General features: G+C 32.4%; 2 protein-coding genes across 2 annotated transcripts; both read right to left on the bottom strand.

The window, feature by feature from the left end:
- Window positions 1-1,296: 1,296 nt before the first annotated feature.
- LOC144473747 (protein-lysine N-methyltransferase SMYD4) lies at window positions 1,297-7,615 on the bottom strand. The gene is made up of 7 exons (XM_078187914.1): window positions 6,764-7,615; window positions 4,821-5,355; window positions 4,083-4,405; window positions 3,669-3,877; window positions 3,382-3,506; window positions 3,071-3,280; window positions 1,297-2,884 (listed from the first exon to the last, which is right to left on the bottom strand). Exons 1-7 carry the CDS (start codon window positions 7,071-7,073, stop codon window positions 2,563-2,565), a joined length of 2,034 nt encoding a protein of 677 aa, XP_078044040.1. The 5' UTR covers window positions 7,074-7,615; the 3' UTR covers window positions 1,297-2,562.
- Window positions 7,616-8,309: 694 nt separating this feature from the next.
- LOC144472575 (aquaporin AQPAn.G) lies at window positions 8,310-12,963 on the bottom strand. Its single transcript, XM_078185789.1, has 2 exons — window positions 12,802-12,963; window positions 8,310-9,701 (listed from the first exon to the last, which is right to left on the bottom strand). Exon 2 carries the CDS (start codon window positions 9,618-9,620, stop codon window positions 9,306-9,308), a length of 315 nt encoding a protein of 104 aa, XP_078041915.1. The 5' UTR covers window positions 9,621-9,701; window positions 12,802-12,963; the 3' UTR covers window positions 8,310-9,305.
- Between the last annotated feature and the right edge of the window lie 1,180 nt (window positions 12,964-14,143).

Here is a 14,143-nt window from a genome sequence, read left to right as displayed (position 1 = left end):
AACAGAAAAACAAAAAATAATCGTTACCATGCGTGTATAACTCAGATGAGACAATGATAATAAGACATTTCATGAAATGTGAAAAGAAAAATCAAGCAAACACGTACGCAACATTTATCATTTAGTTTGTTAATTTTGTACACGCAAAAGATGGTCACCTACGAGAATGTAATGTATGATTATTATTAAAACACCGGTAACATACACACGCGCGTGTGTAAATGTACATTTGCGCGCGCGCGCGCACACGACACACTCGCTCACTCACTCACTCACACACACACACAAAACAAACACACAACCACGTTCAACGTCTCGTAACTTTACCACATAGATGCAATATACACGCATATAATATTTTTTCTTCGTGACGCAAACATCGAGTGCGTTGGATCTCCTACGAAATGTGCTCATTGCTTTAAAGTGTACGAGTGTGAAAAATGAGATTCGGTTATAATTGAGAATAATTAACAATGATCAACGTAACGGTGAGTGTGTAACTTTAACGGGAGAAGATTGATGCAGACTCGAACCAGAGGCATTTCGATGTGAAAAAGTTACGTAAACGGAAGACAGTCGTTTTATGTTGTATTGATTATTTTGTACTCTTACGAATCTAAGACTAAAATAAAAAAAAGGAACGAAGTATATCATATTAATTATTTTGGCTTTCCTATTTAAAAAGTTATCCATTTCATGTCGTAATAATAAATTGATTAGCGACGCATCAGTCTTTTTTCATCATTCCCTTATTGTTGTATATATTTTTCGTGCTCATTTAGTATTACAAAAATGTAGTGACTGGCAATGCGTAAGAAATTATTCTATGTTTCACCATTTTTGAGAATTGGTGCGTGAGAGTCTTGTGTTTTCATATTCTATTAATTAACATTTATTCATTGGTCTCGATGTTATTTAATATTGTGGCGCACACGGAGTCGTTACGTTCTTTTATTTCAGCACATTGGATGCTTACCATATTTTTTCTATTATATAAGTATTGATATTTAAAAATGAAAATTATGAAATTTAGCGTCATTCCTAAGTAACACTTTTAGTTGTGCTTTCGACAATAGTAGATACCTACGTGCAACTTATTACGAACTCAAGCGTACACACGATACAGAAATCTCATTTGTTCAACACAAAAGGGCTATTTTTTCAATAATCAAGTTTGTCGTATCAGATGATTGTACTTCTAGTATATAATAAATCATTTGATGAAAACATATGTAAACAATATATTCATAATTTTACTAATAAAAAAGTAAGATATGTACATTTAGGCATCTTAAAATTGAATGCACAAAATAAAACTATTCAAAACAATTAATATTTTTGTGGTATATGTATTGATATATGTTTTTCTATTGCAGCTGGAAACTAAATACAGTAAATTCTCTCCATTTGTCCTTCAGCTTGTATCTTGATCCTTAAGCTTGAATATACTGTATTTCATTTTTTTACTTTCCATTTTTTCCGAGACCTCTTAACATATAAATTATACATCGATCCCAATTTATATTAATAATAAGTATTAGTGTTTTTATTTATTAGCTTAAAAGTTAGAATACATTTTACTTTCGTAGTCCCTACTTATCAATAATTTTACAAATAATCTTTGATATAATTTTTGAAATATTTATACAACTGTAATAATTTTGTTACACTGATTATCTATATGTTTGCTCATTTACCTTAATTGTCGATTTCATACTTCTCCTATTATTATCTAATTTTTTGTTGTATTATGAGAACTATAATTATTGTTATTTGCAATTTTTTGTAAAATAAAATAGGTTTTACTCAAAATTCTTCTCATGTCTCCTAATAATTCAATTACGTAAAATAAAATGTATCATTACAGTGAAATAAAAAAAGTGATCATTAATGTAGTTTTTAAGTGTGACATTATAACAATATAAAATGTTAAAACGTAACCTTGACCTTAAAGATACAGATTCGGATGCCTATACGTGTATATTCAATTTCAAGATGTCGAAAATGAAAAAGAAAACACATTTACTTGGTACGATGAACGTTATTAATAAAAAATTGTTTACTTGAATAATTAAGGTTTCTGTGTTGTATGACTTTACACTATAAAATTGATCAGAGCAAATGTATACATACAGTATCCGAAAAAATATTGATACACACTAGGTGCTCTACTTTGAACGGCGATAACATTATTTGTAGAATATTAATATAACAATGAAATACACTAAAATGTAGGAGATTAAAGCAGCTTTTCTGTGTTAATCTCCTACATTTTAGTATATTTTATTGTTATGTTACTGTTCTACAAACAATGTTATCCCCGTCCAAAGTAGAGCTCTTAGTGGTGTATGAATACTTTTTTCGGATATTGTACGAAGACATATTCAACAAAATAATTAAAGGTGAAATCATGTAACAAAGATTTAATTATTACGATTCTAATATATGAAAAACTCACATCATATGAATTATATCCGAGTTACAGTTTTTTGTTTTACTTATAAATGATTCACAGATTGAAATGATCAACTTATATCAACTTGCTGGTACTTGAAAGCATCGTTATATGTAAGCAGAATTCCCGAAAGGAAGCATGCATAACCGAACGGATTGCTGACAAATATGATAGTCTCTTATGGGTAAAGCGAGTGTTTCGTCTAAAAGCTTCAAGATGTTTAAATAAACTGTCAATGCATCTTTGAGTTTCCCTTCTTTTAAATTTCTCGAAGCAACCTTGAAAAGTGCGTCTGTGTCCTGTAATGCTTTCAAGCCTTTGAAAATATTCGTGTTATTGCCACATTTTGAGCATTTGATCATAAACTCGTCCGAGTCCGTTCTTATCGGCAAAATATTCCCACATTCAGGCCCGGTGTCACACTTGAATCTGAAAAATGTACAATCTGTTCAAGTGTTTATTAAAATAGTCACATGTATCAGATGTAATGCTCAAGTTTTGTTGCTGAAGATCATATAAGTTTATGTCAAGGCTTATGTGTATATATATTTTTTGTTCACATGTATTATTATTGTTATTGCTTGGTGACTGAGTTTTTATTATTCATATGAATACCTTAGAATTGTTGGATCAATATCATTTAGAACTGGCCAGTGTCCCGTGCATGCTTCGCATTTGCAATCAAACCAATATTGCAATCTTAGATTCCTCTTCCTTTCAGCTTCAGGTGTTCTCGTAAAAATTGGACCATAATTTTCAGAGATGTCTTCACCTGGTGATATCGATCGAATTGCTCGCACGACCACCGTTGTGCCTATGAAATACCTACGAAGAATTTTCAATTTGTTGCTTTATTCTATTTTGCAACATAATTTCTGAAAAGATTTTAATTCACCAATATAAAATTCTTTTACGATAATTATTACCTAATAATACCAGGATTGCATGAGTGATTGAACAGTGACACTGTCGGATATAGTCCTCCACCAATGAATATACTTTTAGCTTTTGACAAAGTTTTGTCAGTTTTTGACATTGTCAATTCTGAAATCTAAAAATAACGATACATGAATTTATAAAGCATTTTATTAGAGATTCGATATTTCTTTTATTTCTTTGTCGAATTTACTATTCAATTTATGCGACAATTTATATTTTCTGTACCTGATTTATGTTTCACTTATTGCTAGTTTTTTGTGATTGCACAACTCACCTCATGAGCATTGAATTGTAATAACATCAAGCTATGAAGAATCAAGCCGCCTATAAATAATTCACCTTCCGAAGGTGTTGACTCTACCGTGTCTGGTGTTTTAACATTTTTTGGAAAATACGGTCCCCGTTTTAGAAGTCTAAGAAGCCACATGGCTATGTAGGTTCTATGGATATGATCATCTGCGGTTCTTGCGTTTTCATGAGTTACTAATTAAAAATAAATTGAATATTATGCCTAATGGAATACAATAAATAATTTTCATAAGAATTTTTCAATTTCAACATATGTATCATAATTTATTTGCAAATTGTGGATGTTTTCTGTCTAACAAAATTAGTGTGGAATTAACTGTTTGATTTAATTAACAAAATTTTGATTAATATAGAATTAATAATAAAACAGATTATTTACTCATTCCATAAAAGGCTTCGAAATCGTGACCTTTATAAGGTCGTTCTGTCGTCACACTGAATCTACCCTTAGACATTTCCAGCCTGTCTTTTAGTTTAATCAACTGTTCATAGGGTCGTTGGGTGATCGCCCTTAAAGCTAAGAAACAAGTTACGGAAGTGTTTGAATACCATAAGGTAGGCAGAAGCACGCATTCGTTTTGATGCACCTTAGCATCCGCATTTCTACAACGTATACTGCAGTATGCCACACAACTGCATACATTACATGCAGCTGGTATTGGTACGATTACCCTTGTGAAACAAGAATTGCAGTGAGTAAGTCTGGAATCACGTTAGAAATAAATGTTCAGTTTTTCTTCGATATTGAAACTAATATATTAATTTTAATATATTAATTTAATTTTCACATGCTTAAATTTTATGATCACGATGTTAGTTACTAAGTTATGTAAGTAATTCCGGAGGCTCTATCATAACGCAAATAGTATTTATCTTTGATTTTAATTACATGTTCATTAAAATCGTTTGGTTATACCAGGGAAAGTCTATCAATGCTAAAACTTAGGGTCACTTATAATTTCTTTTACCAATTTTTTCAATATATTTTCTAAGATATTCTTTTACTTTTTCTATAGTCTTTAATGAAACATAGAAAAATATAAATTGTCAAAAGCTAGGTGTTATGAAGCTAGGAGTTGTGTCGAGTGTTATTTAAAGTATTTTTAAAGAACTATACCTATATTCAGCTAACAAGAATGCGCAATGTGGTTTTTCTATTACCAATATTTCGCCAGGCTCGATATGTTTGGTAGCGACAGCGTGCCTACCTATGTCACCACCTTCGTCTCTAATTTCAACCGCTTTGCTGCAAGCAGGATACAAAGGATTCGAATCCTCTATCTTCGGTAGCAATTTTTTCGGCGTTTCGTTAATCTTTTCTAGCTTCTCCGTTGTCTTCGCGTACTTTTGAGCGATCTCGTTGCCTTTCTCCATCACGGCCAGCATGATCCTGATGTCCGACTGAAGCTTTTGCTTTTTTTCCATGATCATTTTCGTGTCGTCGAGAGCTTTTAAAGCGCTTCGAAAAGCTGTCACGGCTTCGGCGTGTCTTTTTAAACCGAGCAAACACCTGGCACGTCTTTCCTCGATCTTATAGAACATATCTTTTGGATACCCAACAGTTATAGCTTCGTGAACGTCTATTAGAGCGTAATCGTAATACTCTAAATGATAAAGCGTTGCCGAGCGATTCGCTAGAATGACCCCTGATTCTGAAAGTATGTTTTCCGTAATTATTTACTTTAAAACGCGTATTTTTAATGTCTCAAATTAATTCCACTATAGGAATTTATTTCATGCAGTTATTTAGCACTACTCAATATATTAATAGTGTAATATCAATATTAATATTAATAGTGTAAAATTATGAATAACAATAATGGTGTAAACGTATAATAAGTGTAAACCAATGAAAATGTCATGAAAATTGATATAAAAAAATTACTCAGATAAAAATTACTATGAATTTTATTACAGATATTTATAAAAAAAAACGAATTTAATATATGAGTGGGTGACCACCATTTGCAAAATGCGAAGGAGTACAAAATAATGAATATAATAAATAAGAGGAGTAATTTGCTATACGAATAGGTAAACAAGATCTACAATGCGATTAATTTTTAATACAGAACCTGTATAAATAAATAATAGTGTTACGTCGAACCTCTATCGCAGTAGCATAACCGTAATGTTACGATGACGCAAATGCAATAAAAGTCGTGTGGTAGAATCCAAAGTTATGGTGTTAATTTAATTAAAGTGTATTACAATTACTGTATAGTGTAAAAACGTTGTAATTCAGTTACATAATTCAAATGGTTCAGTTAATTCAATTGTGAATTATTTTAATTATGAGTGTAATGGAGATATAATGTAATTGAAACATAGCTCTTCAAATTACAGAACTTTGAAGAAGTGAGATACATTTTTCTATTTCTTCTGTGCATTAATTATCTTATTTAAGTACTTTTTCCCTTACATCCTGTTAATTTATTATTTTTAATTCGTAATTTTAATAGAATTACATTGTAATTCGTAATATTAATTCAATTACATTGTAACTTGTAATTAACGTAATTTGTAATTTTAATACAATTGCAATGTAACTCGTAATATTAATTCAATTACATTGTAATTTGTAATTAACGTAATTTTAATACAATTACATTGTAATTCGTAATATTAATTCAATTACATTGTAATTTGTAATTAACGTAATTCGTAATTTTAATACAATTACATTGTAATTCGTAATATTAATTCAATTACATTGTAATATGTAATTAACGTAATTCGTAATTTTAATACAATTACATTGTAATTTTAATTAACGCAATTCGTGACTTTAATACAATTACATTATAATTAGTAATTAACGTAATTTAATTATCGAGTATTTTGTAATTGTATTCCAATTGTAATTACAAATTACATCGGAACACAACTGAATTACGAATTGCAATGTAATTGAACTGCAACGCAGTCGAATTACATATAATAACGAAAGGTATGCCGATTGTTACCAGGCGATAAATTCGGTCGAAACAAATGCGCAGGCGGTAACGCTTTAATAACGTTAAATAAATGGAACCGATAGCATCAGGAATCATTAATTACCTTCCCGAGGTGCCAGCAGAACAGCGTTCGAGTACAGTTCCAGGGCCTTTCGGAATTCGCCGCTGCCAAAGTATTTGTTACCGAGGTCCTTGAGCTGGCGAGCTTTCTCGCTGTTCTTCAGCGCCCGATTGTCTATGTCTAAGGACAAATGATAAGCCTCCGGGTACCTCAATAGGAAGCTGATCCTTTCCGAGCTGCCGTTCAAGGACGCGAATTTCTTTAGATCCTGCGTACCCATCGCATTCTTCAGCCGCGCTAGGCTAGAGCTGAAGTATGTGTTTATTACATTATCCGAATCGTCCTTCAACATTTTTCGCGCGTTTTCGGAAAACTTTCTTCTTCGCGGTGACTTTTTTATAAACGATTAAAAAAGACTTGCGAGTTCTCGTCCTTATCAATCCACGATCATTCTAAAACACCTATTGAAACTGTCGCGAATCTGTGTTTCGTTCAATGAATCTCTAAGAAACATCAAGAGCAATGGAATCACTTGGATTTCGATATCCACGATCTTTCGTTTTCTTTCAACGGAATCGGATGAACTAATTGTAATTAAACTCGCAGCAGATCGTGTGCATCTGGGCTACACGTTGTTGCTCAATGCTGCGAAGCTATACGCATCGCAATGCTCACAGCTACTGGCATCGTCTACTCTACTAAGACTCTACTCTCATCTATTTTCGTCCGCGGCTATTTTTGTTGTCGCAAGAGCTATAGCTCCGTGATACAACAAGGAAATACGCGACAGAAGCATGTGTAACGAACTGTCGCGGAATTGTAGCTAATCCAATTTATTTGGTAAATTGACTTTTCTTTTTCTGCGGAATAAACCATTTAAGGGTGGTCATTTAGCTAAACACCAAATACTAGCAATTTTTCAGATAAATTTTTGAAAATCTGATGTTAAATCGAATTATATAGAAATTTTTCGACTTCCATGTTTTTATTTCAAAAAAGTATTTTTTGCAAAAATGTCGAATCGAATGTCTCTAGAAAATATAATTTTTTCAAATAAAAATGTAGAGGTTGTAAAATTAATTTCTATATTATTTGATATAGTGCTACAAAAATATAGTTTTTTCAAATTATCTGAAAAATTGCTAGTATATTTTACTATAAAAAATACTAGTAAAAATTACTAGTATTTGGTTTTCAACTAAATGCCCCCCCCCCCTTCTCAATTGATTTGCGAAAATTTAATTTTAAAATATATGTAACTTTTAAATAAATTTTATTGTTTATACACTTCCTTCATTTTCCATAAGAAATTGGATGTATTTACTCCGTTACATTTAAATCGATAGCTATTTTATTAACTAGAAACAAATAGTATATAAACGTTGTTTTGAAGTGCAGTAAACAAATTTTAGTATCGTCTAAAGGTTGCTATTAGTGTACGAAAACTAAAAAGTATGATTTTCACTGTTTGTACCGGTCTCGCATTTTTATTAAAGGTGTTGAAATTATAAAAATTATCTAATATAAAATGCGTACACTCTAATAAAAGTGATGAGAGGTCTAAAGATATTTTATAGAAAAATTCAAGCTCGGTGTATTACTAATTATTAAAAGAATTACCCAGTTAATATTTACTATATTTTGAATGTGACAATCCATCCATCGTCCATTATTATTTCTTTAGGTAGGTAGAAGAATGTAAGCGTGAAAAGGTTTAATTACATTTCATGCGATATATAAGATGCACGTGGATATATTTGGCCGTGATATTTTGTTACGAAATCTTATAAATTAATTTAAGTACAATATATACAAAACTTAAACGATGTAGATAATACAGTCATAAAATGTACACGGATACAGTATTTTTTTATGAAAAAAATACAGAATTGTGGGACTAAGTTTACGTGTTACTTCGAGAAAAAAACGGTGAATAATTTGTTCGAAAGTTCTTAAAATTACGTGAACAAACATAGACTAAATCTAATCTAAGTACTGAACATTTTCAAGTGTACTTTATTTGATTCAAATTGCGTTCTAATTACGAATTGCTGTCGACAAAAATATCGTGGTCAATTCATGGTAATAATCCAACAAGTACGAATCAAATTTCACCGTATATATATTAATTAAAAAAAGATTGTATTCTTCGACAGATTTTTTTGTTCAAAGTAGCGCATAGAAAAACTTTTTTATTTTGTACGTAGCTGTTCTCTGTTTACGGTAATTTTTGAGAAAGGAATAAATAGAAACGGTTTAATAAATATTAGTTTGTAAATTACTTCGTACCATGTGTTGCGTTCAACACCGTATTTTGTTCGGACTCCTGAGTCGCGAGCCACTCGATTAAATATGGAGTAGCGTTTGTTAAAATGTAAAGATGCGAATTCTAATATCGTAAGAAATGGAATTATCGTGTCCATTTGGAAATAATTGCCAAGTTAAAAAGTTCGCGTGTTTGTTTTTATTTCTTAGTCGAATCGAACGACAAATATTCTCTTTCCGAAGGCGAACTAATTTTTCTGTTTCAAATGATTTCCATTGAGACGCGATTTAAAGAAGCAGGTTGGTCTTAATTCTATACTCAGAAATCATAGGACGCCTCGTCGTCCTCCTTTTTGCGTTTGAACCCTATCTTGTAGAGCGCCCCGGCAGCGCAGGCTCCAAGAATGGGTCCGACCCAGTAAATCCACAGGTTTTTCCATTCACCTAGAATCACTGCAGGACCAAGCGTTCTGGCAGGATTCATACTACTTCCTGTTACGGGCACGGCTGCCATATGAGCCACGGTGATGGTCAATCCGATCGCCATCGGTGCCCATCCTCTCGTGTCGGTTCTCTTCGGATCAGTCACCGCGTGGACGACCAGAACCAAAAGGAACGTCACGATGGCCTCCATAAAAACACCTTGAGCGTTGGTGATGGACGGTGCAAGGTTCGTAGCGCCTAGACCATGGGTTGGCGATGTTGGAATTAGTACCTGGATAAAGAAGTCGTTCAAGTTATTGTTATCGCATAACTTCATTTAGCATTATGTACTTATATCACATAATGCTACAGGAGAGTCTCAAATTGCGATACTCTTGTCCTAATTCGGAGAAGTTTTAATATTTAGGTCCTTGAATAAGTTCTCGCTGTTTCTCAAAAGACAGTAGTACATACTCCGTGCATGGAATTTCCAATGGTGACTCATCGGCAAGAAAGTACTGTATGTTACCTTCAATTTCAGTCTATGATTGTTCACTATAGTGTCAACCACGTGTTTGTTTATTGGTTCTGAAGATGTCTACTTTTGTGCAGAATAAAGTGGTTTTGCGGGGAATTTTATTGCAGCACTACTTTATTCAAAAGAAATCTGCATCTGAAGCACACAGAATTCTTGTTGAGGCTTACGGCGACAATGCTCTGTCGGATAGGATATGCAGGGACTGGTTTCAACGCTTCAAAAATAATGATTTTGAACTTGAGGATAAGGAACGTTCTGGCGCACCGGCAAAGTTTAAAGACGAAGAATTAGAGGAATTGCTTGATGAAGACCCATGTCAGACGCTAGCAGAATTTGGAAAAATATTACAAGTAGATGCGTCAACAGTTTCAAAACGTTTAAAAGGCTTAGGAATGATGCGGAAGCAGGGACATTGGGTGCCTCATGAATTGAAGCCGAGAGACGTTAAACGGCGTTTTCCGTTTGTGATGTCTGAACTACTGCTTCGACGGCAGAAAAGAAAAGGTTTTTTTCGCCGTATCGTCACTGGCGATGAAAAGTGGATTCATTACGATAATCCAAAGCGTAAAAAATCGTAGGTAAGCCCGGCCATGCATCAACAAATATCCATGGTTCGAAGTTTCTTTTCTTCATTTGGTGCGATCAGAAAATGTGCTCGAACCGAATGAAACTATTACAGGAGATCGCTATCGATCTCAATTGATGTGTTTGAGTCAAGCCCAAAAGACGCTAATAAACAGTTAATGTTAATAGATTACTTTATAGTTTAAAGATATGCAAAGAAAACTGGTTGTCCCAATACTTTTTTGACCCACTGTATATGTTAAGACCTCGACCTTGGTGCGCATGTTAATTAACTCACAATAACTGGAAATTACATTCCAATAACTGGAAAGAAATTTTCTACTTTTACTATTGCTTCATTTAGTTCGATGTTAATACAAAGTTATGCGAATGCTTAGTAATTGTAATGAAACAGTTTTTATGCATTTATAGCAGCGGTGGTTCGACATGCTAATTTTCGTATCATAAATTGTATGCGTCAACACTGCACGTTAATGTTGAAACAACGTAAAAACCACGGTGCAAAAATTACCTTGTGCAACCTTCGTGCAGGCTATATAAAAATTCTATACTGTGTTTTCAACCTAAGAAAATCTAGAGAATAGCAAAAATAGCTCTAAAAGAATAGCGGAAGTTTCTATTTCATTGCCACGTCGTTTAGAAGAATCTGTACGTGCAAAAATTCTCAATATAAAAACCAATATTTCTTTTTGCGAAGTGTAGGATATGTGTACTTTAGCTGTATCTATATTTCTATCATTTTTTCTATCATTTTCGACTGTACAGATTCTACATTTCAAATTAATCTTTCTTTTATATTAGGAGCGCAAATTAGTTCGGTCCGTTATCTATATTTCTATCACTTTTTCTATCATTTTCGACTGTACAGATTCTACATTTCAAATTAATCTTTCTTTTATATTAGGAGCCCAAATTAGTTCGGTCCGTTTTCAAAAGATAGCTCTAACTGTTATGACTGTTTCATAGTAACAACTGATTTCAATTGTTTCTGAGAGATTAGATATCTGCCAATAACATTCAGTTTATATTGCTTTGAGTTTCATTTAATACACCTGTTTTTTACTCTGTTGAATATGTCATGTTTTGTGTTAACTACGCAGCATTTGCGGGAGATTTTAGTTTTCTGCTTTAATTGGAAGAAAAGTGCAGCTGAAGCACATCGAATGCTTGCTGAAGTCTATGGTGACATTGCTCCAACTGATAAATCATGTAGGGAATGGTTTCGACGCTTTAAGAATGGTGATTTTAGCGTTAGAGACCAGCCTCGCTCTGGGCAGCCAAAAAAATTTGAAGACAAACAATTAGAGACATTACTCGACGAAGATCCGAGTGAAACTCAAGAGGAGCTTGCAGCATCATTGGGAGTTACCCAACAAGCAGTTTCCGTACGATTGAAATCCATGGGAATGATTCACAAGCAAGGCAATTGGGTGCCGTATGGCAATTGGGTACGATCGGAGACATGACAAAGTTATTCTTCTCCATGATACCGCTCGGACTCATGTCGCAAAAGTTGTGAAAAATTATTTGGAAACGCTCAAGTGGGATATTTTACCGCACCCGCCGTACTCGCTGGACATTGCTCCTTCTGATTACTGGTTGTTCCGGCAGATGCAGCACGATTTGGCAGGTCACAGTTTCACTTCTTTCGCAGAAATCGAAAATTGACTTGTAACTTGGATCGCCTCAAAAGACGAGATATTTTTTTGAGATGGAATTCGAAAATTGCCTGAGAGGTGGGGAAAAGTAGTGAACAGCGATGTACAATACTTTGATTAATCTGTTAATTCGTTTTGTTCTCGAAATAAATGCGTTTTCCACCATAAAAAAACGGACCGAACTAATTTATACTCCCAATAATAAGATTATAAAGCGCTATTTATAATAAAATTCATATTAAATTAAAAAGTGAATAAATTATTGGATCTTCATATATAACTATTGAAGATTAATAAAGATTAAGGATTTGTAATTTGTATGTATTATAAAGAAGTATATAAATTCTAATAAATAAAACCAGCAAAAGGGTTAATTTATTTAAAAAAAGAAGTGAATATCCAATTACAATAAATTATTGATTAAAAATTATAAATAGTCAATTATTCTCCTAGGATACGATTTTCAGATGAAGATTTTATGTTTTCCTCGTTCAAGATTTTGGGATTTGCATTGAATTTTTCTCGTTTCGTTTGATTAGTAATTATGATACTAATAAGACAATTATGTGTTTCTTTTAAACTATATATGGTAATCAAAACAAGGTTGCTACCTTCAAGACAGCTGAACCCGCAATTGCTCCGCAGCATTGGCAAACTATGTAGCATATCGTTTTTAGGAAACTGCAATTTCCGCTGATAAGGAGGCCAACTGATACAGCTGGATTCACGTGACACCCAGAAACAGGACCTATGACCTAAAATAAAAAGAGGAGTTCCATAAATATTTCTTTCATTTCGATATAATAACAATTTAATTTCATAACAGTTGCTTTAACCCTTTGCACTCAAGGCCATTTCAAGCATAGATTTAAAATAGCTATTTTAACCAGCTGCATTTCCATTTTATATACAATAACTTAGTGCAATTTAGGAATATAAAATTCAGTCTAGTGAAAATTCAGTCTTTAATAATGTCGAAATTATTATGAAAATGATATAACAATTTTCATTGGCGCCTCAGAGGCGCCACTCGAGTGCTAAGGATTAATTAAGATTTTTCGAAGCTGTGTAATTAACAATAATTTCTGTTTGCTTTACAATTTCTAAATGTAAAACATTGTTATTTATTTTCTATACCATTTGTTACAATCACAAACAGCTACGCATATATGATTGTATACTACTTAATATAATAAACATTATAAGTGATATTTCACCAAGACGGCAAAGAAACAAAGCAAACTAGTAGAGGTTATGTAATGTTCGTACTTTTGTAGAATACAAAAATTGTATTATTTTAAAACTACAAGCAAATAAAACAATTATAACTGCACATTTCACAAAATTGTTTCTAAACGATCGTTTAATTTTTATGCATGCAATTAATAAAATCTATATATAATAATGAGAACGTCTGTCCAGTAAGGAAATTAGGTATGGCAAAATTAGTTTGACATCATCTGGTTGTATTAAAAATACAAATTACAAAACACTTTGCACAAAATTGATTAAACGAAAAATTAAATTTCAATATCAACTTAATTCAAATCTTGTTTATTGTTCTTATAACATTTTATGGAAGTTATTATCATATCATAATATATTATTATTATCAGAAGTTATTATTATCATGTCATAATATATTACATACGTAAATAGTAATAATATATTATGTAAATAGTATTTAATATTATATTATGATATGATAATTATATATTATGTAAATAGTAATATTATATTATGATATGATAACAATAATTTCCATAAAATGTCATATAGTATGAAGGTAATCGTATGTGATCATTGTATAGTATCATTTTTCAAATGATCGAATATGGTAAAAAACCGGTATAATTTACGACTGTTTCTCTAGTAACAAGGTCTTAGATAGCATACGTTACGTGAAAAAAATGGGGGAATGCGCGTTCCAAAATTCGTTTACAAATGTAGACT

The sequence above is a fragment of the Augochlora pura genome, chromosome 7, assembly GCF_028453695.1.
Source record: "Augochlora pura isolate Apur16 chromosome 7, APUR_v2.2.1, whole genome shotgun sequence".
NCBI lineage: Eukaryota > Metazoa > Arthropoda > Insecta > Hymenoptera > Halictidae > Augochlora > Augochlora pura.
This window is presented reverse-complemented; position numbering and strand designations above follow the sequence as displayed.